We start from the raw sequence: 25307 nt of genomic DNA on the forward strand, positions 1-25307 counted from the left end.
GATAGGTGCAGCTGAGCTGCCGAACCGACTGACCAATTACCGAATCATCCAAGAAACACTTTCTTTAAGGAGCCAGCAACGCTGGATAGATTATATTGATAAGCAGGCAGATGCAAAACAAATTTACAGGTCGACCAAGATTTTTTTTTTTTTTTGAGAATCACCGGAGGAGTAGTCCCTCCATCGAAATATATTGCTCAAAGTGGCCATAATGCCAGGAGAGTGATCCAGTTTATAAGAAAAACCGGATTGAAAACCTTAATAAATTGACCCCGTTTATGAGGAAAACCGAGCCGAAAAGTAGAGAAGTAACAAGTGTTACAAGGAAAGGAGAGGAGCAAGACGCCCAACATAAGGCAAGACCTAGCTAGCATACTAACAGGACCAAGTAGATGAGGGGTGCGTAGACTCTACAAACAGCCTAACGCACCGCACCAGCGTGCATATCAAACCCCACGGAACAACAGAGGAGCATCCACAATCAACGAGTGCCAAAGCTTAACACGAACCTTGTGCCAAAGCTTAACACGAACCTTGACTGAGCGCTCCGCCACGGAAGTTCAGGACGATTAGCAAGTCGGGGAGGCGTCATTGCGTCATCATTCAAGACGAGACCAAGAGCCCGAGGCTCGCCTCAACAGAACAGGGTCATGAGCATGCATAGAAGCAGGCCGGAGACCACACGTAGGACAGCCGAAGAGAAACACATGAAGAAGAACACACCACCATCGGTCTTGAGCAGGCCCCAGCTCCACCAGCACGCGGGCCACCCTCAACCACACGCAACAACAGAAGACGTCGTTTGGGTCTCCAAGATGACGCCTCCGAGGAGGTAGTGTTGCCGAGGACACAACACCGCCATCTGATCCGGCATTGCCTGATCTTAGGTTTTCACCCGGAGACCACAAAGCAAAAGTTGTAGGTGCTGGAGCTCCACAACGACACCTCCTGCAAGGAAAACAGCGTCCATAGACGTCGTTGCCGCCGGCATCGACATAGTCGACGTAGGGTTCTCACCTGGAGTTTGAACACATCCCTACAACAAGACGGCACCTGACCACCACCACCATCGAACCCTTCGAGAGACGAAGAAGCACGACAAGCTGCCGGAGCCAACCGCGCCCTGCGGAGACCACCGACACCAAACGTCAGCACTAGGCGCCAGATCCATCAACGGCCGACCGAACGCAGGCCCCCGAACGCAACGCAAGCCGCCATGCCCTGTCGTGCACCATGCCGGCAAGGAGCAGAGGAGCACTGCCCGAGGCCAGGAACCACCATGGTCCAGGCTGGAGCCATACATCAGGTGCGGCGGCACGCCCCACGCGCGCCACCGCACACCCGTCGAAGACCAGAACCGAAGCGCCCGCGACGCCAACAGAAGGCAGTGAGATCAAGACCTGTTGCAGCAGCACCGCCACCACCTCCCACCACCACCACCACCACCTCCACCAGCAGCACTCACCACCACCCTCCTCTGCCCAAGCCGGACAACCACGAGCCGATCCAACCGGATCCAGCCAGTCCAGCGGAACGCACCACCAGCAACCATCTAGATCAGCGGGGCCACACGAAGGACGTTGCCGCGCGCGCCCAAGATAGACCACCAGAGCATGGGAGGCCGGCACTGCGCCCCCAGCGTCGTCACCTCGCGCAGGGCGACCCAGATCCGCCCCCAGCGCCCACGACGGGCCTGCCTGCACCGCAAGACGCGGCCACAGGAGCCAGCCGGCACACGGGCCACCGCGACGGGAGGCAGCAGCCCCGGATCCGACGCTGGACGCCCACCCGAGCCACCGCGACGAGAGTCAGCCGCCTCAGATGTGCGTGAACCCAGCCGCGAGAGCCCCGCCGCCACCATCCCAGGGGCACGCGCGGCTTAGCCCGCGTCCCCTCCGGCAGCGGCGAAGCAGAGGAGGGGTGGGGGGAGGTGCCGGCGGCGGCGTGGTAGGGCTTGCCCCCGAGTCGCCAGAGGAGACGACGCGGGGGGGGGGGGGGGGGGGGGAGGAGGAGGGGGGGAGCAATCTGTTTCAGGTCGGCCAAGATGGCCAAGGAGTAAAAAGGAGAAGAGCTAAAGAGAAATGAGAAACAAAAAACGTATCACCATCCAAGACACACTTGCCTACTTGCCTTCAGGTTCGCTGTAGCACAGGATATTCGATGCGTAGGCTAGGCCGGTAGGTAGCATGCATGCACTGATATGAGTACATTTAAACAAGCAATTAAAGCTCGAAATGTATCACCGACCATATCATGTCATCACTCATGTCTCCTCAATATTCCAAACTAATTTAACTACACATAACTAGAGATGGATAGGCAGAGGAAGTGAGTAAACAACCACCGAGATGCAGGTGACCTACCAGGCCACCAAGGCACCGAAGTTCAGCCAGACCACTACTGGTGTCCACCGCAAACATGCATGCATGTATACCCGCCCCGCTGCATGTAGGGTGTAGCATTTCTGGCTATAAATACCAGCCTTCTTCTATCTTCCAGCCATCACACCAACTCCAAGAACCAGAGGCACACACGTACGGCCTCAACCATGCTGTGCAAGAACACCATGGCCTCCCTTGTCTTCCTTGTGGCGCTGTTGCTCTCATGCAGCTCCATGAGCAGTGCAACACGGCACCTAGAGGAGGCTGTGCCCAAGGAGTATCCAGGACCGGCCCACAGATGTTCGGGGCCCTGGGGCAAGACAACAATTAGGGGCCCTCTAGACACACAAAAGCTTCAAGTATTTTATATTTCATTGTCTAAAAAAAAAGTATTTTGTATTTCACAAGGAGATAAAATATGTTTGGTACATAACATAGATTGAAAAACAGCAGGAAATCCCTAGAAGAACTACTAGGATTGAAAATTTTGGCAATTGATCCTTTTTTTTGGCTTTATGATCCTACTTGACATTATTCCTGTTTATTTATGTACTCTTTTCTCCCTTTTGTCACTATCGGATAAATACTTTCTCATTTCATGAACAAGTTGCATAAAACTATCTAATACAGGGAATAAAAACACCTGGATATTGATTGTTACAAATGTAGGTGGCTTGATCCGTAGACCACGACAGTCACCATGAAAAAATGACGGCCTCGTGAACTGAATAAATCCCCCTCCCCTTCTCTTAATCTCCTGATGACTCTCTGGCACACAAATTCAATGAAGACCAAACGAAGACCTGAACAGATGTGGCGGATGAGTACCGGAGAGCAGAGCTATTCAAGGATGAATCTTCGAATTGAGAAACGGGACTAAGGAAATGTAGAAAACGCACCATCTTTCAGACGTCTAGTTGATGGGAATGATCAGAACACCGAGAAACGAAGGTGAGCCGATTGCGGAACAAATTTGCGCCGGCTGTTCCCATTAATTGCTGACCACGACCTTGGAATAAGAGAGGAAGTAAGCGACGACGCTGTTCTTGGAGATTGGATCTAGGATTGGGGAAGGAGAGGAGTCGCAGAGGAACGATAAAGTTTGGGACAATACAGTAGCGATGCGAACTCCATCGTGAGAGAATCTCAGTGGGCTTTAACTTCGGCCTTTTTTCTGTCTGACGAATTTGCGGGGCCTAGGACGGAATACACTTAATGGCGTGGGTCGGGGCCCCTACCTCCTGGGGCCCAGGGCGGGCGCCCCGTTTGCCCGGCCTATGGGCCGGGCCTGGGAGTATCCACCACATCTGATCGTCCCGGAGCTGCCAAAGCCCCAACTCCCGCCGCACCCTGCCATGCCCGAGCTGCCCAAGCCTGAACTACCGCATCCTCTTGCACCCGAAGTGCCACACCCCGTGGTGCCTGAGACACCAAAGGAGACTGAAGTGCCACACCCCGCGGTGCCGGAGGTGCCAAAGCACGAGTTGCCACCACACCCTGCTGAGTTCCCCAAGCCTGAACTGCAGCATCCGGCTGTGCCGGAGACGCCAAAGGAGCCTGAAGTGCCACACCCCAAGGTGCCGGAGGTGCCGAACACTACACCACAACACTCGATTGGGGGCAGTTAACTGCCGGGAGAAAAACATGTCTAAAGGCAAAGAATCTGCCGGGACATCAGTTACTGCCGCTAAAAGCACATTAGGGCAGGACAACTGCCGGGAGAACTAAAGCAACGCCGGCGCGAAAACTGCCGGTACACTTTACGGCCCAAACTCTGCCGAGAGAACTAAATCTCGGCCCATGATCTGCCGGAGACCGTCTTCGGCGCGAGACCGAATATAGTATCGGCCCTAAGCGCGCGTAGCGAGGAAAAAAAGCACGCGACTGGGCGAAAATTTTGGCACGAAAGATATATACGCCTCGGCCCTACCTCTACCAGACCGCAACGCCCGCCGACCCTCCTCCACCCCAACAACCACCGCACTGCCGCCGACCACTGCCTCATCGCCCCACTCCAGAGCTGCGCGGCCGAGCACCTGATTGACGCAGAGCACCACCGTCGTCGCCGAGCTACAACACCGGCGGCTACCATCCTCCATGGAATGCCTTCCTTGCCACCAACCTACTCGTGCGCTTCCTCCCCGAGCAGGCCTCCCCGCAAGATTCACCGACCACCAAGCAGCGGGTCCGCCTCGTCCTTCACACGCCCCCGAAGCAGTAGACCGTCGACCCTCCTCTCCTACGAGCAGCTCTGCCTCCTCAACATCATTTCCCTGGACATCGTTGCCTCTTTGACAGGTGAGATTTCGTTTCAATTTTGTTGCCTTTTTTGTTCTGAATGTGCAGCTACGCATTGTGTAGAAGTGTAATAATGTTGAAAAGTAGCAGCACTGAACTATTCCGGCAGTTAGTACAAATCATCATTTTGAATTGCTTTGATCTAATAACAGTTGAAACCATGAGCCAGACACGTTTGAAGGTTCTTTGCTTGTCTAAAAACTAACACTACTACTGTTAGTACCCCTTCAGATCAAAGGACAGGGACCATTGGTGATTAATAACTGCATACCTTAATTAGATTTGTTGACACCTAACTAAGTTGTTTAGTTGAGCTTTGGAGTTCATTTTAATTTGAGATGAAAGAAAGCTAATTATTTTAACTCTTTGTTTGTTTAGTTGATGCCTACATCCATTTTATTATGCTGGAGTATAGAGAGAAGGGGATTATTGTGTTCGGTCTGGTCCATGAAGAGAGATGGGGATTATTGTTATTCACTTTAGTTAGGTTCAGTTAGAAATACCTGAACATTTTAGTGCTAATACTATTATTCCAGGACAGAACTAATTTGAGAATGACCAAATTTGTGGTCATACACTCTACATTCTCAACATCAAGGTACTCCAATTCTAGGAGAACTAATTTGTGGCCATACACTAAGGTTCTAGGAGTATAACATCAGGGTAGTTTCTGTACATACACAGGCAAGCTCCAATTCTAGGAGGACTAGTTTGAACTTTGAATGAGTTTAACAAAACAAACTAGCATGAGTATAACTTGTTGAGAAAAATACTACTTGTACTAGTAAACTTTCAAGTTTACATGGCTGGTTAGCATTCTTTCTTGAACATTGATGCCTAGCTGTGTTCTAAAGAGTATAAGGCCATGCTTGGAATGGGTGTATCTTGATACGGAGGTGTATAACTTACACGTGTAACTTACTGTCGGTCGCCTGCCACTGCCAGGGGCTGCTGCTGCCGGTCGTCAGGCGAGGAGCTCGCCTCCGGCAGCCGTGGCTTCATGGCCGCCTTTGTCGCGCTCAGAATTGATACGTCTCCAATGTATCTATAATTTATGAAGTATTCATGCTATTATATATTCTGTTTTGGATGTTTAATGGGCTTTATTATACACTTTTATATTATTTTTGGGACTAACCTATTAACCGGAGGCCCAGCCCAAATTGTTGTTTTCTTGCCTATTTCAGTGTTTCGAAGAAAAGGAATATCAAACAGAGTCCAAACGGAATGAAACCTTCGGGAGAGTTATTTTCGGAAGGAAGCAATCCAGGAGACTTGGAGTAGACGTCAGGGAAGCTTCGAGGAAGCCATGAGGCAGGGAGGCGCGCCCTACCCCCCTGGGCGTGCCTCCCACCCTCGTGGGCCCCTCGTGGCTCCCATGACCGACTTCTTTCGCCTATATATGTCCATATACCCTAAAAACATCGGGGAACAAAATAGATCAGGAGTTCCGCCGCCGCAAGCCTCTGTAGCCACCGAAAACCAATCTAGGCCCGTTCCGGCATCCTGCCGGAGGGGGAAATCCCTCTCCGGTGGCCATCTTCATCATCCCGGCGCTCTTCATGACGAGGAGGGAGTAGTTCACCCTCAGGGCTGAGGGTATGTACCAGTAGCTATGTGTTTGATCTCTCTCTCTCTCTCTCATGTTCTTGATGTGGCATGATCTTGATGTATCGCGAGCTTTGCTATTATAGTTGGATTTTATGATGTTTCTCCCCCTCTACTCTCTTGTAATGGATTGAGTTTTCCCTTTGAAGTTATCTTATCGGATTGAGTCTTTAAGGATTTGAGAACACTTGATGTATGTCTTGCATGTGCTTATCTGTGGTGACAATGGGATATTCACGTGATCTACTTGATGTATGTTTTGGTGATCAACTTGCGGGTTCCGTAACATTGTGAACTTATGCATAGGGGTTGGCACAAGTTTTCGTCTTGACTCTCCGGTAGAAACTTTGGGGCACTCTTTGAAGTTCTTTGTGTTGGTTGAATAGATGAATTTGAGATTGTGTGATGCATATCGTATAATCATACCCACGGATACTTGAGGTGACATTGGAGTATGTAGGTGACATTAGGGTTTTGGTTGGTTTGTGTCTTAAGGTGTTATTCTAGTACGAACTCTATGATAGATCGAATGGAAAGAATAGCTTCGTGTTATTTTACTACGGACTCTTAAATAGATCGATCAGAAAGAATAACTTTGAGGTGGTTTCATACCCTACAATAATCTCTTCGTTTGTTCTCCGATATTAGTTACTTTGGAGTGACTCTTGTTGCATATTGAGGGATAGTTATATGATCCAATTATGTTATTATTGTTGAGAGAATTTGCACTAGTGAAAGTATGAACCCTAGGCCTTGTTTCCTGGCATTGCAATACCGTTTACGCTCACTTTAACCATTTGTTACCTTGCTGTTTTTATATTTTCAGATTACAAAAACCTATATATACCATCCATATTGCACTTGTATCACCATCTCTTCGCAGAACTAGTGCACCTATACAATTTACCATTGTATTGGGTGTGTTGGGGACACAAGAGACTCTTTGTTATTTTGTTGCAGGGTTGTTTGAGAGAGAGCATCTTCAACCTACGCCTCCCACGGATTGATAAACCTTAGGTCATCCACTTGAGAAAAATTTGCTACTGTCCTACAAACCTCTGCACTTGGAGGCCCAACAACGTCTACAAGGAGAAGGTTGCGTAGTAGACATCAAGCATCCAGCACCACCACCTCAAGGCAAGCTGCGGCTACCGGGCCCCCTTCATTTCTCCCCCACACCAACTTTTCCTTGCCCCCATTTTTAGCTCCTGACCAGGTAGAACTCGCCAGGTCCGACCACGCCGACGGCGGGAGGGTAGCGACAAGGGGGCAGCCAGTTGGAACTGGAGGGCCGGCGCCGAGGGCCTGCCACTGTGAGACTCCACCGCCAAACACACCAACCCCAAGGTTTGCTCCTCCTTGGCCCTGTTATCTTGCTGTTGCTGCCATAAGATTGATTGGCTCTCTGAATTGTTCTCTGATAAATACTCAGACTGAATTCAATCTAAATGGAGTAAACATTTGTGACAAAGAAATGTTTTGTGCTACTGTTGGATAATGCACTGCTATGCTGATGACAGAAATGTTCTGTGCTAAAGTTTATCAACAAGAAATGTTTTGTGCTAAAGTTTTATGCTGATGACAAAGAAATGCAGTTATATGCAGTGCTAAAGAAACATTGTGATAAATGCTAGTGCTATATTTTTACTGTCAAGTCTGAAATTTTGGTCTTTACTGTCAAGTCTGAAGTTAGTGGTAACTACTGAAGTTGGTGTTCATGTCAAGTTAGTGGTAACTACTGAAGTTTGTAGTTACAGTTGCTTGTCTTTCACACAAGAAGCTGGTGTTTCTGTCAGATCTTTGAAGGTCTGGTTTTCTAGTTACAGTAAGTTAGTGTTCATGTCCGTCATTGGTTACAGTAAGTTAGTGGTTAAGTCTGAAATGGGCATGCATGATTAGTTAGCCTTGCTCCCCTGGGCTACTGCATGTTGCATGATTAGTTGTTTAAGTGTAAGGTTTAGTATCACAAATGTTTAAGGGTGTACACTGGACAAAGTTGCATAGAAATTTACTACAGTTATGTGATGAACATTATTAAAATATGCTTCAGTGACTCAAGATTGATCTATTCTTAGAGATTAAAAGGAAGAGATGGCTATTCCTTACAGAAACACGACACAACAAATTCATTTTTTGTTGGGAACTCGAGGAACATCTTCAAGCCCACTGTTCTTATTCTCATTCTGTAATCTTATTTACTCCTTGCATTTTCATTCTTATTCTTACTGTCAAAATTAAGAGCAAATTCTAGTAATATTTGTACTGCTTGTTCAGATGTTATAGATTGCAAGCACCAGAGTTGAAGAGGCTATTAACAGAACTAATTTTCTCATATTGTTTCTCTTTAAGTACTTTGTTTTGTTATCAAGGGTCTAAGACTTGGTCCTTGATTAAAACTGTCATGTCTTTATTTTTGCTTGTTCTAATCTGCCAAGTAGTGACTGGTCAGCTTGACCTTTTTTCAAAAATGAAAAAAGGTCTACTCCCAGATAATGCTAAACTGGAACCAGATTGCTGCTTCTTTGATTTATGTGCTGCTTGAAGGTGCATATATGTAACTAATGGCATGTAGGTTACCAGTCTATGTAATGTGTCATCCATAGACACACTTTTCTTTTCATGTATTCCAATCACACCCTCTGATGACCTTGGTTCAGCCAGGAACATTTGGTGATAGACACACTTTTCTTTTCTTGTAGTCTGCTTGAAGTTTGCTTTACTGAATGCAATTTGTCCTGTTTTGTCTGGTCCGCAGCTGAGTTATGTTCTCCCAAAGACCTCTGTGATGATGGAAGTCGCATATCATCCCTGGTTTTCTCTCCATTGATAGTAGCAGCAGATTTGGTCGACTTGAAATTAAATGATGCAGTACTTGACCTGATGTGCTGCATGTATATCTCCGGTGCTGGCTTGCATGTTCTTTGATATCAGGTGAGTGCTGCATGTAAATTGTTCTTTCTTATTTCAGTTCCATGTGTGTTTTGGGTCATTCCTAAACTGCCAATTCTAACCTTGGTATTCCTCTTATGCTGTAGTGGATTTATACAACTGTATGATGATTATCTGCTTTAAAAAATACTCCTGGGAAGATAATCAGTTAGGGTCCATGTTCTGAAGCTAGAATAATTGTGCACTATTCTTCAGTATGATAATCCTCCTGGGAAGATAATCTACTGCTCCCAGTACTAAACATTTGTTCTGAAGCTTCTGACTGAACATTTGTTTCAGTAGCTGAGACTGAACATTTGTTTCAGTAGATTAGACTGAACATTGGTTACTCTGATTAATCCAAGTTACTCCAATTAATCCAAATTACAGTCACTATACAGGATAGACAATTCAGTTTACACGCTCATCAAATTACAGAACAAACATCCAATTAATCCAACTGGATGATCCACCAGTGCAAAATTTGAAATGAACTAAGCTGAGGACATGCTTTTCCGGACGGAGGGAGTACTGTATTAACTCCAGGGATGATGCTATACATGTTTAACTCAGTTTTAGTCATAACTTTCACCAGTAAGTTCTAATTTGTTTCAAACTGAGCAGGTTTTGCAACAGAAGTTCCATTTTGAATTTCCCATCTGTTGCAGGTTTTGTTACAGAAGTTGACGGAGGTTTGGAAGATCTTCAAGGTGCTGAAGATTTGGAAGACCTACGATTAAGTTGGTGCAGTGATCATATAATATGCTTTGTTTGTTGAACCTGGACACTTGCTCTGCTCATTTTGCTGGTTATGCCACTATATGCTCATTTTGGTTGTGTGGCACCCTCAGAAAGATATGTTCTTTCTCCTTTTGTGGCACAATTAACATATATGTACTATACCTTTTGTGACAGAACCTCCTTCTATATATATGTATGATTGTTATGTTTAACGGATGAAGTTTAAGGTTTTGGATGAGACCTATATCTTACTTTGATTGAAGTTTTTGGATGAGACCTATATGTTACCGTGATTGAAGTGTATGTATATTGTGATCTGTCCTGATTGTTTGAACATGATGAGATGGACATAACATTAGGGATGCCTAAATTAATTTGGTACTGAAATCTACATGCTGGCATAGAAACTGCCGGGAGAACAAGCTTCTACAGGCACTTGGACTGCCGCCAATTGAAGTTTCATGTGTTTTGACAAATTTGCCGGGAGAAGAGAGACTGCCGGCAAATACAAGGACGAGGGCAGAAAAACCGCCGGGAAGAGTTTATCTGCCGGGACAAGTAATCCCCGGCAGCCGTTATCGTGGCGGTTCTATCTGTCGGGAGAAATGTTGACCCGACAGTTTGTTTGCCCTGTAAAGTGATTTCTCCCAGCAGTTTACATGCCTTTGCATCAGTGTTGTGGTGTAGTGGAAGCATGAGCTGCCACCGCATCCTGCTATGCCCGAGATCCCAAGGCCCGAACTGCCGCATCCGGTTGTGCCGGAGGTGCCAAAGGAGACTCAAGCGCCACACCCAATCGTTCCGGAGGTTCCAAAGGAGCACGATGTGCCACACCCTGTCGTGCCGGAGGTGCCAAAGGAGCCTGAAGTGCCACACCCTGTCGTGCCAGAGGTACCAAAGAGCACGAGCTGCCGCACCCTGCGATGCCAGAGTTGCCGAAGCCTGAAATGCCACACCATGCCATGCCAGAGGTGCCAACGGAGCCCCATGTGCCACACCCTGAGGTGCCGAAAGAGCCCGAGTTACCGCACCCTGTTGTGCCAGAGGTCCCGAAGCACGAAATGACGCCGTTCCCCAAAGCCGAGCTGCCCCCGAAGCCCGAGTTCCACTTTCCCGAGCCAGCGGCCAAGTCATGATAGGACTAGCTACATCCGCGTAGTGCCCGTTATCTCTATCTCTATCTCTACTACCTAAAAGAACCGTAAGGTTCCGTTTTCCCTCTTACGTCCCTTCGTTTCGTCCGCCTTCGTCCATCGTCGATTAAGTTTTTTTTTTCACGCGCAATCGTCCCTGCCGAAAACGTCGGGATGCAATCCCATCTAGCACCGATCCACCCCGCCTCACCTCCGTCCTGACAGGCTCGGCGCTGCCTCCTCCCCTCCCAAGCACAGCCGCCGCTACACACCCCATCAGAGTACACCTCCCATACTCCCTCTCTCTCTTGGAGCCGCCGCCGCTCCCCATCCACCCGGCGTGCATCGGATCGACCTTGTTCCCTCTCCTTGCAACGTGGGATATGGAAGGGGCCGCCTGTCGGGCACCAATCTGATGGGGGCGTGGTCATCTACCTCCTCCTCTCTCCCCACGTTGGTCCAGCCTGTCTTCTCTACCAGATCTGGCGGCCGCGTCGGCGAAACTGCTGGCAGTGAGACGGTTCGCGGGTGTGCGATAGGAAACATCGGCCGGTCGTCTTCGAGTCCGCCTACCACGGCGATCCCGCAGTACAGCCTCCCCGCCTCCAATATGTGGCCTGGACAAGGCCGTCTTCTCCTTTCCTCTGTGGCGTCCAATGAAGAGCTACACCACCGTGGCACCACATGTGTATTGTACCTTCGCCCCGCGGCCCTTCTGTTCTGGGATGAGGCAGCGTTTGTCTGTAGCACTCCATGTCCCACATCAACATTCCTTTCTTACTTAGTGTTGTACAAGTGATGCAATCAGGATTTGCTGGTTTTTGAACATATCCCTGATAGAGTGAAAGGGACGGAAGAATTGGAAATACAATGAGGTAATATTTCTGTACAGGATAATTGCTTGAGTTTTTTCCTCTTCTCTAATCAAGTCGATTGCTGTGTTACAAGGTACGTAGATGGTTACAGGTGCAGCTACATCTGAAATTTTCATTCTTAAACGTCAAATAAAGCAACCAAATATTTAATTTGTTCCCTAATGATCATATTTGGTGTTATTTCTTTAGGATGGTGCATGGAGAACATGCTCTGTTGCCATCTTCATCCGCGAATTGGCTCCCAAATCTAAAAGGTGTGGCTGCCGAAACATGAGTCTAACAAGGCGCGGCTGCTGAACCAGGAGAACCGCAGTGCGTTTTTGATTTCTTATTTGTTCGTCAGTGAATCTATCTAGCATAGGATTACACCATACATCATTCTTCCCATCATTTATGTTCTGTAAATGAGATATGCAATTTTTCCTTGGTATCTTGGATAATGACAGTCTGGTTCTTGAAGTGCGAAAATTAAACTGATATAAGTTATTTTCTTTTTCAGGACCTGGTCACAATGAATGAGTTTGAGACAAACCTTGTGTCATGTGTTATCGCACTCAGATATCGGAGCCTTGGAGAATGTAAAGAAATGTTAAACGGGTAGATGTGGCCCCTCTAAACTTACTTGAATTGTTCAGCAAAGGTCCGCGATTAATGGTACCCATGTACATTCAGTAGGGCGAGTTGGTCTTGCTATATTGCATTCAGGCATAGTGTTGATATTTCATCAAAAATAAGTTCAAGCATGATATTTAAGATCAATTCTGGAAGAATGACCTGACACACCTGAAACATAAGAAAAACATAAGGTGACTAAAAAATACATTGAACCAAATGTGCCTGACTGAATTTTATTTGGAATCGTACGTGTTATTATTCTTTGAATGTGGCTGGCCATTGCTAGCATGCATACATGTAGCCACATCTATGTGATATGGTCAGTATATATCTATCATGAGAATAGTATCTCATGCAATCAAGTCACAATTGTTTAAATTTCAAAAAGCCAAACTGAAGAACAAGCTGAATACTGCTCCTTCCTCGCTCGCGTCGCTCCCGGGGGGCGGCACGGGCGATAACCTAGCCGCCGCCGCCCCCACTCCCCGCTCCTTCCTCGCTCCCCTGCCGCCGCCGGGGGATGCCGACGGGCAAATCTCGCTCGGCGGACGGCGGCGGCGGGGCCTCCTCGTCGTGTGGTGTGCGGCTTCGGCCCTGGACGGAGCTCCACTCCTGGTTGCGGCTGGGCGGCGGCGGGTCCTCTCGCCGGCGCAGGTAAGCCGGGGCGGCGGCGGCTAGGTTATCGATCCGGTTTCCCTTATAAACTGGATCAATTCTCTTCTTCTATAATGAAATGCCAGAGCTCCTGGCCCTCTGACGAGGTTATGTCAAAAAAAAGTCACAATTGTTTATCCTCTTCGATTATCTTGCACTGCAGAATTGTTGTACGGAACAATTTATAGGTGGTATTCGTTATTTCTCGGTATGTATATGAACAATGATCGCACATATTCCTGTAAGCTATATTCTCTTCACATTTATGCATATTCTTGCTGAGACAGAAAAGAAAAGTAGTTGTAGTAAGTAGATATATTTCTTCCCATTTGTTTATTCTTGCTGGGAGCGGAAAACACATTAGCGACAATAAGCAGTTATGTATAAACTTCTGTCTTGCATACTGGAAATGGAAACTAATTATCATTTTTTGCTTTCTGACTTGCAATGCAGAATGTGAGAGCTTATACCCCCATAAAACAAGTGTTACAAAGTCTTTCAATGGTGGTCTTGTATACCCTCATAATTATTGTTGTTGTAGTCATCATGTATAAATAGCAAGATTCTTTTTCAGTTTTTTCTTGGCGTCGATGAGCTCAGGAGCTCGGAGGAGGCCACCATGGAGCTGATGCCACCTCGGCAAACAAAACCTGTGCAGAACGAGAACGACGAGGCGAGCCAATACTACAGAGGAGCTGGACCATAGGGAGGTCTTAATTTTAAATAGCAATCTTGGTTGCTAGCATATGTAAGGTTTGAAGTATCTATCCACCTTTTAAAATATAAGTGTCTAAATACTGAATAATGATTATAGTGATTTATGACAATCAGGTACCGTTTGGTTTAGCATACAAGTGTCTAAATACTAAATATAAGTATCTATCCACACTTCGGTTTAGCAATTAGGTACCGTTTTCTTCATCTTACTAGCTCCAGTTTGTTGCAAAGGAACTATTGACTATAGTGATTTATGATGGTGCTTCCTGGTGATTTATGATTCCTACAAGTATATAGGAATATTTCAGCTCCATCATAGGAAAAATAATCTGAAATAGAGTTTCGGTGAACTTGACTATCATGACGTGAACTTGCTTCCTTTAGTTTGAACTTGGCTATCATGGTGTTTACAATCCATTATTCATGCTTGCTTTGACACTTGTGTGTTAAATCAATGCTTATGCATCTTATTAATGTTGCTCAAAATATCATGTTTGTAAGATCGGGTATATGTTCTGGTGACCTCAGAACACCATTTCATAATACTCTTGTTGTGATGAAATTGTTGCTCCCGTAGCAACGCACGGGCAATTACCTAGTCTAAGTATTAAAACTATAGACTATACATGTTTGTGTGTGTGTGTGTTTGTTTTTTTTAGAATTTTATCATTCAAATCACGAATCAGTACAAAGTAGTTGACCCTTACAAGCACACTGAAACGCAAACACAAAGGACCATGAACATCTAGAGTACCCTAAGACAACCATAACACGAAGATTTCCGGAGCCCTGTGTCATCATCCTTCAATCTTGAGAGAAGACCCCTGCAGCAGAAGGATCTGCAACCAGTCGCAAGCAAGTCATCATCTTCGACCTCGGTACAATTGCCGCCACGCTGCTTCCTCCTTTCTTGACACCAGCGCTGAGAGGGCATGGACATCAATCCAACACACCTGCAACAACCGTCGCCATCTTTGGCTTTGAGTACCGGGAAAAGTGTCCCTTCCGGAAGGAAGAGAACTCGAGTCATCCGACCGGTCCAGCACCGCGGCCGGGCCATCCGCCCGGCCAAAGCAGGATCTCCCACCAGCATCAGCGCAGAGGAAGGAGAAGAACACCAACAGCAAATCATACCAACAAGGAAGAAGAAGGGTCTTCGTCTTCCTGCATCCATCGCCCATCTGAGGACCCAAACGGCCAGTGCCGATGGACCTCCAGCCACCATAGCCCGCGACCTCGACGAGATCCGGGGATCCCCAACCCCGCTGGCTCCTAGACGAAGGCAAAAACCTCGCCTAACCGCGAACGGAGCCCGGAGAAACTTATTCCGACGCGACACCACCGCAACGGCCTCGTCAGCGTCTCCCTAAACCCTAACCCGAGGTTCCCCCTCCCTCCCGCCGCCGGAGCGGCCGACGGAGAGAGAGGGAACCGGCGGCGTGCAGGGAACTCTCGTCGCCTCCCTAGATCCTACTTTTCCGGGGGCGCGCTGCCGATCGACTTTTAGAGAGAGAGAGATTGTTATAGACTTATTTGCATGTGTGTGTTGTACATGTTGTTAGAGCCTGCGCTCTAGTTCCCGACGGGAGCGTTACGTCTGAGTGGTGTTGCATGGTGTAGCTGCTGAACATATTCCCTACTTCACTTTGCCTCTATGCACGATGTATATGATATCTACACATGAATAAATACGTTTCATGTTTTGAGTTTTAATATTGGAGTTGTGTTTGAATTAACATATGTGCATGACTAAAGAGTAATGTTTTGGCTACATTATGCGCTTAGAACAAATTTCCTTTTACTGGACAATTAACTTATTTTTGTCTTTTTATTCCTAGAGAAGGCCTGGAAACCAAGGTTTGATTGGAAGCATAATACGATAACAGTCTGGAACCACTTGTTCAAAAAACAAAAGTCTCCAACCAAAAGCTAGCAACGGTTTATGATAGATTTTTTTCTTTTTGGCGAGGAGTTTCTTACATATATGGGAAGCAAAGTAGCATTAGTATGTGTTGCAGGCCTGGCCTACATTTTCTAGAACATCGTTAAAAAATGTCTTATAAAAGTTTACAGAGGGAGTATTAAACAAACTACTCCCTCGAGGTCATACATAAATGATTCTTTAGGACAATGACAGTCTACAAGATGCAACTTTAAACAACAATTTCTACTATATTATATCGATAACACTCAAATACTTTTTGGCAAATCTACATATATGATTTTTCAAGGTTTTTCCTACTAAAAATACTTAAAATAATATCAAATCTACATATAAGTTTCTTCCTAAAAGCACTTAAAATGATATAAAAAGCCAAAGTTGTAAAAGCTTTCTATAGATACGTCCAAAAATATCACCTATATATTTGCTATTGGTACTTCTTAAAATAAGTTGTTTATGTTTGTTGACGTTGGAATAATATTTGAGAAGTTCATACAAATACTTGAAGGGGTGCACTGTTAATTTAGCTGTACAAAATCAATTGGTTGTTTATTTTGTTTTTTTAGTCTAGGTTTATGCGAATCACGAAGACATTTTTCACCCTCCAGATGATATTAGTTGAGGCGAGAAATATTGGGTGTAACACAAGTTTTAATTTCGTCAAAAGAACAAGAGAATAGGATTTGTATGCCACCATGTAGTTATTTCAGCATAATAAAAATCAAAATCCCCATTACAGACACTACTGCCTCTATTCCAAAATACTTAAAGTTCTAGGTTTGTCCTAAGTCAAACTATTCAAATTTAACCAAGTATATAGAAAAGTGTGTTACTGTCTAGATTAATATCAAACTAGATAGGAAGTGCGGCCAGCCGCACCCCACTTAGTCTCGTTTTAGCTAACCCGGTAATAAAAAATATAACTGATGATGGAAATGTAGAATTGGCAGAGATAAAAACAACATAATTATGCAAAATCTGGCATTACTCAAAGAGTAAGAGATAGTAGATGCTTTCCCTAAAAAAAGAGATAGTAGATACTTAGCAAAATTCCAACTTGATTCAGTCATATCCAAGACGGTAAACCAAAATATATATGTTACACGGGATGGAAAGGTCCAAAGCATGGAAGGTTCATTACATCTCATTGATGCATTTCTTATGATATATACCACTGATGCACCAAAAGGTTCAAAGTTCAGTACAACATCATAATAATAAATTCTTTCATATCATTCTAAGATATACATCAAATATACTGAGGTAAATTAATCCAAATAGTCAAAAGATGCCTTGACACTGACATATAATCAAGGAATTGTACAAAAATTTCACAGTAAATAATCTGAATCAACAAAACAAAAGAGTCAAGAAAAAAGATCAACATAGAACTGGGCTTTGGCTCTAAAGGATAAACATGTATGAAACATATACATACTGTCCAGATCGAGAGATATACTGAATTTTCTCTTCTCCAACATGAGAACTTCTATGGACCATAATCTCCAACAGAAATCTGGACATAAATAAACGCCTCTTGTCCCAGTAAATGATTGAATAGCACACTCATACTTGCAACTCGTGATCTGCGTGACAGCACAAAAGACACAAACAAATAAAGGCATTGAGAACATGAATCAGGGGCAGGCTACAGCATATGACAACTGCAAGCAACCACAAAACCAAATTCAGGCCATGTAGGTTGTTCTAACACAACATGTTAATAGCTAGCGAGTGAAATATATAGATGAAACCGACATCGAAGGTAAACAGAGCAACCAACTGTTAATTCGGTTGTTGCACAAAAACATAAGAAAGTAGTATCTACACAGATTGATTAGAAGCAAAGAGAGGAACTTTAAATGCAGATGTAAGAGAATGAAGCAAATGCCATACTTGAAGATCTTCATGGAAAGATATCGTCCAATTGGGAACCACACGTGTAGCATTTAGAAGGCGTCCATAACTACATCATCATTAATCTGAAATGAGATGACATGCTTTGTTCAAAACACATAGTTTAGTAGTAAGTACAACAAAGAGAAAAGCATATGTGTATTTTAGAGCAGGAAGGAATGTGAGAAGCATAAGTACTGTTTGCAGATTTTTAATCCAAAGCTAGAAAATAATCTCAAGAACTAAATAGAGTTGGTCTGACTTAGTATCTGGCCAAACAACCGAGGTCTAGGATCAGAACATCGGGCTTATGACAGCGGCAGAATCCAAGTCATTCTGATGGCACACTTAGGCTGAATCAACGCACGACAACATGTTAAAAAATGGCAAAGACTTTTTATTCCCTGCTAGCAATTACATGCTCATTAGAGCTTTTACATATATCAGCTGAAAATGGAAGGGTAATGTAAAAAAGATGGGACTGAATCAACGCAGGACAACATGTAAAAAGCCGGTAAATCAAATCACATAGTACATTATCCTTCCACTTTCAGGTTTACATTACTTAAAAGGTAACCTCGACTTAACATCTAGAACATGACTTGTATGATTAGTAAAGATTCTCATTAGAAAACTCTCAGGTCTCAGAAAGGCAACGTCAACATAATATCAAGAACATGACTTGTAGGATTAGTAAGGAGTCACATTTGAAATCTCAGCAGACTAATAGGATATTTCTATTTTTCTCACTAATAAAAGAAGTTCCTCCAAATGAATAAAGCATACACCAGTGGCAAATAATGTAGTAACAGTATAGTGGCATTTTAAGACCAATTGCAATAAAAGTAGTTTGATAGCTTAAATGGTAGAGCCACAATAAAATAAACTGATTTTTATAATCAAGTGTATGATGAGAGGAATACAGAATGGCATGGATGGCTTTGGTACCCGGATGTGGTGCTGCTTATCCCTTTTGTTGTAGACACTTAAGACAGAAACTATCTACAGGAGAATAAATGGGTAAAGAAAATAATTAAAGTGCAATACCAAAGGGCATGGACATTGTTGCAGGTTGTTAATCGAAATCTCAAGCACTTAAATAAGTTGGTGTCTCTTTGATTTAGCTGTACTTGAAGGAAACAGACCTCCCAAGGAGCAAATTATCAAAAACCTGCAAGTAAATACTATATTTATCAGTGACAGCAACTCATATTCAGACCTCCTAAAGACGCAACTACATCCACATACTTGATCTGAAACATTCACAGTTTGTAGTTTCAGTGACAGCAGCTCATATGTTCAGTTCACACTTTAGTCATTCAGCAAAAAATCATTCCACTGTCACACACTGACTCTTGTCATGCAGATCATTATATGCAAATGACACAAAGATGATCAAAGGCACAACAGAAGCTCAAGCGATAGCTCAATTTCTTTAGGCGGCGTTCTACTCTGTCTGTGTTGTGGCTGTTGGTTGGGGGAGCAAGAGAGAAAGAGAGAGGTGAACCTGTACGTGTGGAGATGGAGCCGAAATTGGAGGCGCCACAGATCCGGCCATCTCCAGGGCATCCGACACTCCTAGCAACGGCTCCCCGTCGGTGAACGGAGCTGAGAACCGGAGAGGCCACTCTGGGGCCTGGATGCGTTGGTCGCTAACCAGCAGCGCGAGAGAAGGGTCATGCTCCTCCTGCCGAGTACACGCGAGCATGACAGCGACGACACCGAGTCTTCCCGTCGATGGCGACGCCTCCAGGCGGAGCAGCTGTGTGAATGGCAGACGACGCTCCTCCGGTGATGGAGACGCGATGGAGGAGTGGCGGGGGTCCCTGCCGGTGGGTGGTGGTGGGGCAGGCAGCCATACCTCTCCAATGGGGGCGGCAGCGAGCCGCTCCTACTGCCGAGCGCCGAAGGGGTGGGGAGGAGGAGGAGACGGTGCAAAGGGTGTGAGGCCGAGGATGCGGAGCACAGCGAGCGGCGGCGGCGCGGCGGGGAGCGTACGGGCGCTGTTTCAAGGGTTTGAAGAGGGGATCGAGAGAGAAAGAGAAAAATGGAACCTGGCGAGGCGGCGGCTAGGTTTGCTATCGAGGGAGCTCCTACATTTTATAACACTATGAGAAATCCCGACTCTACCCCGGGCCAAACCATCAAATTGCCCACCACTGCCATCAGTAAAAATATCGAACGGCTCAGGTTGATTCACAAAATATCCAATGGCTCATATCCTCCCAGCCCGAGATCTGATGGCCGAGATCGCTAGGTAAAACAGATCTAACGGCCGAGAAGCTCCGGTGAATGTGGGAGCTTCATTTTACATAGTTATCTAACTATGGGATATATATGAAATGAAAATATACTTTGTGATGAATCTAATGAATTTAGTTTGGTTTTGTAGATGTTTATTTATTTTTCTCTAAACTTGGAACATTTAGAGCTCCAAACATTTTGGAACGGGAGAGTGTAGAAAAATATATTTTCACCAAATTGATGAACAAAAATACTCTAATTGGTGTCTAAACAATGAGATGTGTTAATGAATTAGTGACCATCTTTGACTATTTCCATTTTCATTTCTATTGCATAAACTGTAAGAAAAAATTTCAGGGAAATCCTTATTGTTGTATGGGGAGTAAAAGCGGCCCCATAAGTAATACTCCCTCCATTCCAAAATAGATGACCCAACTTTATACTAACTCTGGTATAAAGTTAGGTCATATATTTTGAAACGGAGGAAGTATATGACAAAATGAGAATGCGCCAAAAACATATAATCCTTTCGTTAGGTAGCTTTCGTGAACATGTTCTTCCTAAAATGACATGCATTCACGGGCTGGGGTATCCAAGTACTATCATATTGCGTTTCAAAGAAAAAGTACTATACACAAGATGGCGTTGTAAACGTTTTCCTAAACACAAGGACACGAGACGGCGTTGCGTATGTCCACCAACCAGCTCAACTAGTCTGCTCATGATGTGATATAAAGAAAAACAGTCCATCGATCTGGTCTCAGTATTCCCATCTACTGTAATATACCCACAAGTCGTTTTTTGCTCAACTTCTTTCACTGTCCCTGCGCCGGCTGGTGTCGCTGACAAGAGCCACCATGCGCGGGCGCCGGTACGGCCGGCGTCTACCTGAACCGCGTGCCGATCGGTGACCTGCACGGTACGGCGCGCACGAGGCGACGCTCCTACGCGAACGCGTGCGCGACTCATCCACCAGCCCTGACGTGTGCCCGGCCTGTTTCGATCAGGAGATGAACCGGATCGATCAGGTAGCCTCGCCGAATCGCACGCAACCGATCGTCTAGCGCGGTACAAGGGTAGCGAAAACTACCGGAACCTGCTACCGGGAGCAGCTAGCTGCAGTTGAACTGCCGATCATCAGCAATTGACCCCCAGAAACTACTACACCTACGAGTATTTTTGGTGCGCCAGTGACCTGACACCGCGGTGCGCCGACGGAAGCTCCTACGCGAACGCGTGCGCGCCCAGTCCGTGTCACCAAACAGCCAACTCTGACTGATGTATGGCGTCTTCAGGAGGAGATCAGCCGGGGTCGACCAGATAGGTGCAACTGGGCTGTCGAACCGACCGACCAGTTACCGAATCAATCATCCAAAAAGCATTTCCCTTCAGGTTCGCTGTAGGTTGGGTAGCATGCATGCATTGCTATCAGTACATTTGGACGGCAGGTTCTGGTAGAATCTTAGAGCATCTACGGCCGAATTTGACAAATCAGACCCCTTAAACACCCGCGGACATGACTAGGCACATCTCTGAGAGTGAGCGGCCACGCCTTAAATTTGCTCCTTTGCATCCAAGGCTCTCATATTATATCCCTTAGATCCATACAAACCATGTAAAATAAACATACGTACTACGACACCCTATCTACGATTCGTCGTCGGAGATGTACGGCGTCGGTACCAGGCGCCGGGTGGACAAGCGCATAGGAGGGCTCTGGCTCCTCCTCCTCCTCCTCCTCGACCTCATCCATGTATGCGAGCGTCTCCTCCTCCTCCGCAGTGTGCTCTGCCTCCATCTCCTGCCGACGGCGGCATCTGGTTTCCGCATCCGACTCTGAGCAGAGGAAACCGAAGATGGTCTGCTGCTTCGTCTACAGATCCGCGTCCCCAGCGTCCCTCCCATCCTCCTCCGGCTCCTCCTCAACCTCGTCCTCCCCCTCCCCTCCAAGTCCTTGTCCAGATCCACTGTATCCAGAGGTAGCCCTGCGGCGATCCGGACTTCGCGCCTTGCCCGGATCTGCTCAAGGAGCTGCAGCTGACGCTCCGACGCTAGATATGGGTAGCTCCTTACCCGACGGTGTGGTGGCATGGCTACTTGTGGTGGTGGACGGGGAGTGGAAAGTGGCGGCGACGGCGGACGGGAGGGGGGAAATGTGGACAGGTGGGGTTTTGGTGCCGACGGTCGGCTTAAATAGCCAGGCTAGACACTACACGGCCCGCTGGAGCGTCGCCACGCGGCGCCATCGGTCCGATAGAGGAAACGAGCTTCGGAGCGCCGGGTTTTGGATTGTTTTCGCGTGAGATCCCATCGTCAATCCGATGTGACGGGCGCACCCAAGCGCCCCATATCCGTCTCATATATGGGCTGGATATTAGAGGTGCCGGTCAGTTCGGACATTTGAGGCCCGTTTGAGGCACCCGTCTGAGTTGAATTTTCGTGACTAGTCAATGCCTGGACCGTCCGTCTGAGCGTTTGAGGCCGTTTCTTTTTTGTAGGCAGTCAACAGACAATTAGAGAGCTTAAAATGTTGATTGGTTTCAGTCCGTCAGATAGTCTGATTTAGCGCAGTTCCATGTGTTATTGTTGTACCTTAGTTTTCATTTCTCTTTCATGTACATATTATCACGATTGTTACAGAATCTATAAAAAATACTCCCTGCCAGTCAAAATTAGGGCTAAAAATGCCGAAATCACTAATTAAGGAGTACTCATTGCAAAGAACACTCCACCTTCCCAGGTCACGACAAGTGGCGCACATGCAGCGCGCCACTTGTCGCAACCTGATAGTTTTCCTTTTTTGTAGATCCGTTTATTCAAAATGTTTTATCTCTTAAACCGTGCTTCCAAATCTCAAACCGTTTTCACCATTGGATTCCTCGCGTCGAGATCTCCAAAACTAGATCCCATGTTGATAGGTTTTGACAAAAAAAAATTCATGAAAAAACCGGACCAAAAAACCGAACGAAAAAACAAAACCGGGAGCACGTTTTTTCCCTTTCTGAAAGAGGCACGCCCGTGACTCTCGCGAAAGCACAACCGTGCCTCTGGCGAAAGCAAAACCGTGACTTTCGTGAAAAAAAACTAAAAAACGCGTATTTTTTTCCCTTTCCAAGAGGCACGGCCGTGACTCTCGCGAAAGCACAACCATGCCTCTCGCGGAAGCAAAACGTAACTCTCGCGAAAGAAAAAAAAACAGAAAACGCGTTTTGTTTTTCCCTTTCCGAGAGGCACGGCCGTGACTCTCGCGAAAGCACAACCTGCCTCTCGCGGAAGCAAAACCGTGACTCTCAAGAAAGAAAAAAAACATAAAACGCGTTTTTTTTTGTTTCCAAAAGGCACGGCCGTGACTCTCGCTAAAGCACAACCGTGCCTCTAAAAACCGTGACTTTTCGCAAAAGAAAAAAACGCGTTTTTTCACGTAATTTTTTTTTCGAAAATGTTTTTTGGTCGAAAAGTTAAGGAAGACCGGGAGGAAACCAAAACGTCGAAAAAACAAAAAAAACCGTTTAAAAAGCCAAAAACGCGTGCGGAAAAATAAAAAAACAAAATCTAGACGGAGCGTCCAGAGCGCGACACATGGCGAATGGCTGAGAGCGCGCCAAGTGGCGCTGATCGTTGCGAGGCTTCCGAAGGAGCGCTCGTTAACTAGTTGCTCTCTAGAAATGCCATATCATGTCATCACACATGTCCCCTCAACATTCCAAACTAATCTAACCACACATAACTAGAGATGGATAGGCAGACATCGATCACACACAAAGCTGAAGCGAGTAAACAACCACCGAGATGCAGGTGACCTACCACGCCACCAAGGCACCAAAGTTCAGCCAGATCACTACTACTCCCTCTTGGTGCAGCATTTTGGACTATAAATACCAGCCTTCTTTTATCTCCCAGCCATCACAGCAAGAAGTTGCCTCGCACATTGATACACACCAGAAGCACACAGCATCGATCGACCATGCTGCGCGAGAACACCATGGCCTCCCTTGTCTTCCTCGTGGCGCTGCTGCTCTCATGCAGCTCCATGAGCAGCGCAGCACGGTACCTGGAGGAGGCCGTGCCCAAGAAGGAGTATCCACCACATCCGATCGTCCCGGAGCTGCCAAAGCCCGAGCTCCCGCCGCACCCTGTCGTGCCCGAGCTGCCGAAGCCTGAACCACCTCACCCTCTCATGCCCGAAGTGCCACACCCCGTGGTGCCGGAGTCGCCAAAGGAGCCTGAAGTGCCACACCCCGTGGTGCCGGAGATGCCAAAGCATGAGCTGCCGCCACACCCTGCTATGCCCGAGCTCCCGAAGCCCGAACTACCGCATCCGGCTATGCCCGAGGTGCCAAAGGAACCCGAAGTGCCACACCCCGTCGTACCGGAGGTGCCAAAGGAACATGAACTGCCGCACCCCGTCGTGCCGGAGGTGCCAAAGGAACCAGAAGTGCCACACCCCGTCGTGCCAGAGGTGACAAAGGAACCTAAAGTGCCACACCCTGTCGTGCCGGAGGTACCAAAGGAGCACGAGTTGCCGCACCCTGCCATGCCAGAGTTGCCGAAGCCTGAAATGCCACACCATGCCGTGCCAGAGGTGCCAAAGGAGCCCCATGTGTTGCACCCTGAGGTGCCGAAAGAGCCCGAGTTACCGCACCCTGCTGTGCCAGAGGTCCCGAAGCACGAAATGCCACCGTTCCCCAAAGCCGAGCTGCCCCCAAAGCCTGAATTCCACTTTCCGGAACCTGAGGCCAAGCCATGATCGGACGAGCTACATCCGCATAGTGGCCATTATCTAAGTATTAAACTATATACTATACATGTGTGCGCGCGACGCGTGTGTTACTGTGTGTGTGATTGTTAGAGTATGTACTATACATGTGTGTGTTGTACATGTTCTGCGCTTCAGTTCCTGACGACAGCGTTATGTCTGAGTGGTGTTCCATGGTGGAGCTGCTCAACCTATTGCATACTTCCCTTTACGTGTGTATGCATGATGTATATGATATGTACATGAATAAATATGTTTTCGTGTTTGGAGTTTTTATATTGGATCCTATTTGTGTTTGGATTTGTGCATCACTGAAGAGAGTTCTTATGTTTTGGCTACATTATGCGCTCCGGACAAATTTCTTTCTTGAGCAGACAATTATTTTTTGTCTGTTGTAGTATTACTTAATAGAGAAGGCCTGAAAGCCCAGATTTGATAGAAGCATAAGAAGATATAACACCATCTCTACCCAAAAGCTAGCGCCGGTTTATGATAGTTTTTTTTTTCTTAAAACAGCCT

At 46.4% G+C, this 25307-nt stretch overlaps 1 protein-coding gene, 2 long non-coding RNA genes and 1 pseudogene across 4 annotated transcripts; 3 read left to right on the forward strand and 1 right to left on the reverse strand.

The window, feature by feature from the left end:
• Positions 1 to 2214: 2214 nt before the first annotated feature.
• Positions 2215 to 11092, forward strand: LOC109768814 (uncharacterized; annotated as a pseudogene).
• Positions 11093 to 11179: 87 nt separating this feature from the next.
• On the forward strand, positions 11180 to 14079 carry LOC109768818 (uncharacterized). Its single transcript, XR_002234183.3, has 3 exons — positions 11180 to 11964; positions 12154 to 12276; positions 12464 to 14079. It is a non-coding gene; the product is annotated as an uncharacterized lncRNA (long non-coding RNA).
• Positions 14080 to 17020: 2941 nt separating this feature from the next.
• On the reverse strand, positions 17021 to 19856 carry LOC109768807 (uncharacterized). Of its 2 annotated transcripts, XR_002234182.4 has the most exons (4): positions 19296 to 19856; positions 18737 to 18959; positions 17789 to 17874; positions 17021 to 17478 (listed from the first exon to the last, which is right to left on the reverse strand). It is a non-coding gene; the product is annotated as an uncharacterized lncRNA (long non-coding RNA). The 2 variants fall into 2 exon arrangements; XR_002234181.4 differs by having other exon boundaries at positions 17789 to 18959.
• A 4084-nt stretch (positions 19857 to 23940) lies between these two features.
• On the forward strand, positions 23941 to 25061 carry LOC109768806 (uncharacterized). Its single transcript, XM_020327534.4, has one exon. The coding sequence runs from the start codon at positions 23997 to 23999 to the stop codon at positions 24777 to 24779; it is 783 nt and encodes a 260-aa protein (XP_020183123.1). The 5' UTR covers positions 23941 to 23996; the 3' UTR covers positions 24780 to 25061.
• The last annotated feature ends 246 nt before the right edge of the window (positions 25062 to 25307 follow it).

The sequence above is a fragment of the Aegilops tauschii genome, chromosome 2, assembly GCF_002575655.3.
Source record: "Aegilops tauschii subsp. strangulata cultivar AL8/78 chromosome 2, Aet v6.0, whole genome shotgun sequence".
NCBI classification, from domain to species: domain Eukaryota; kingdom Viridiplantae; phylum Streptophyta; class Magnoliopsida; order Poales; family Poaceae; genus Aegilops; species Aegilops tauschii.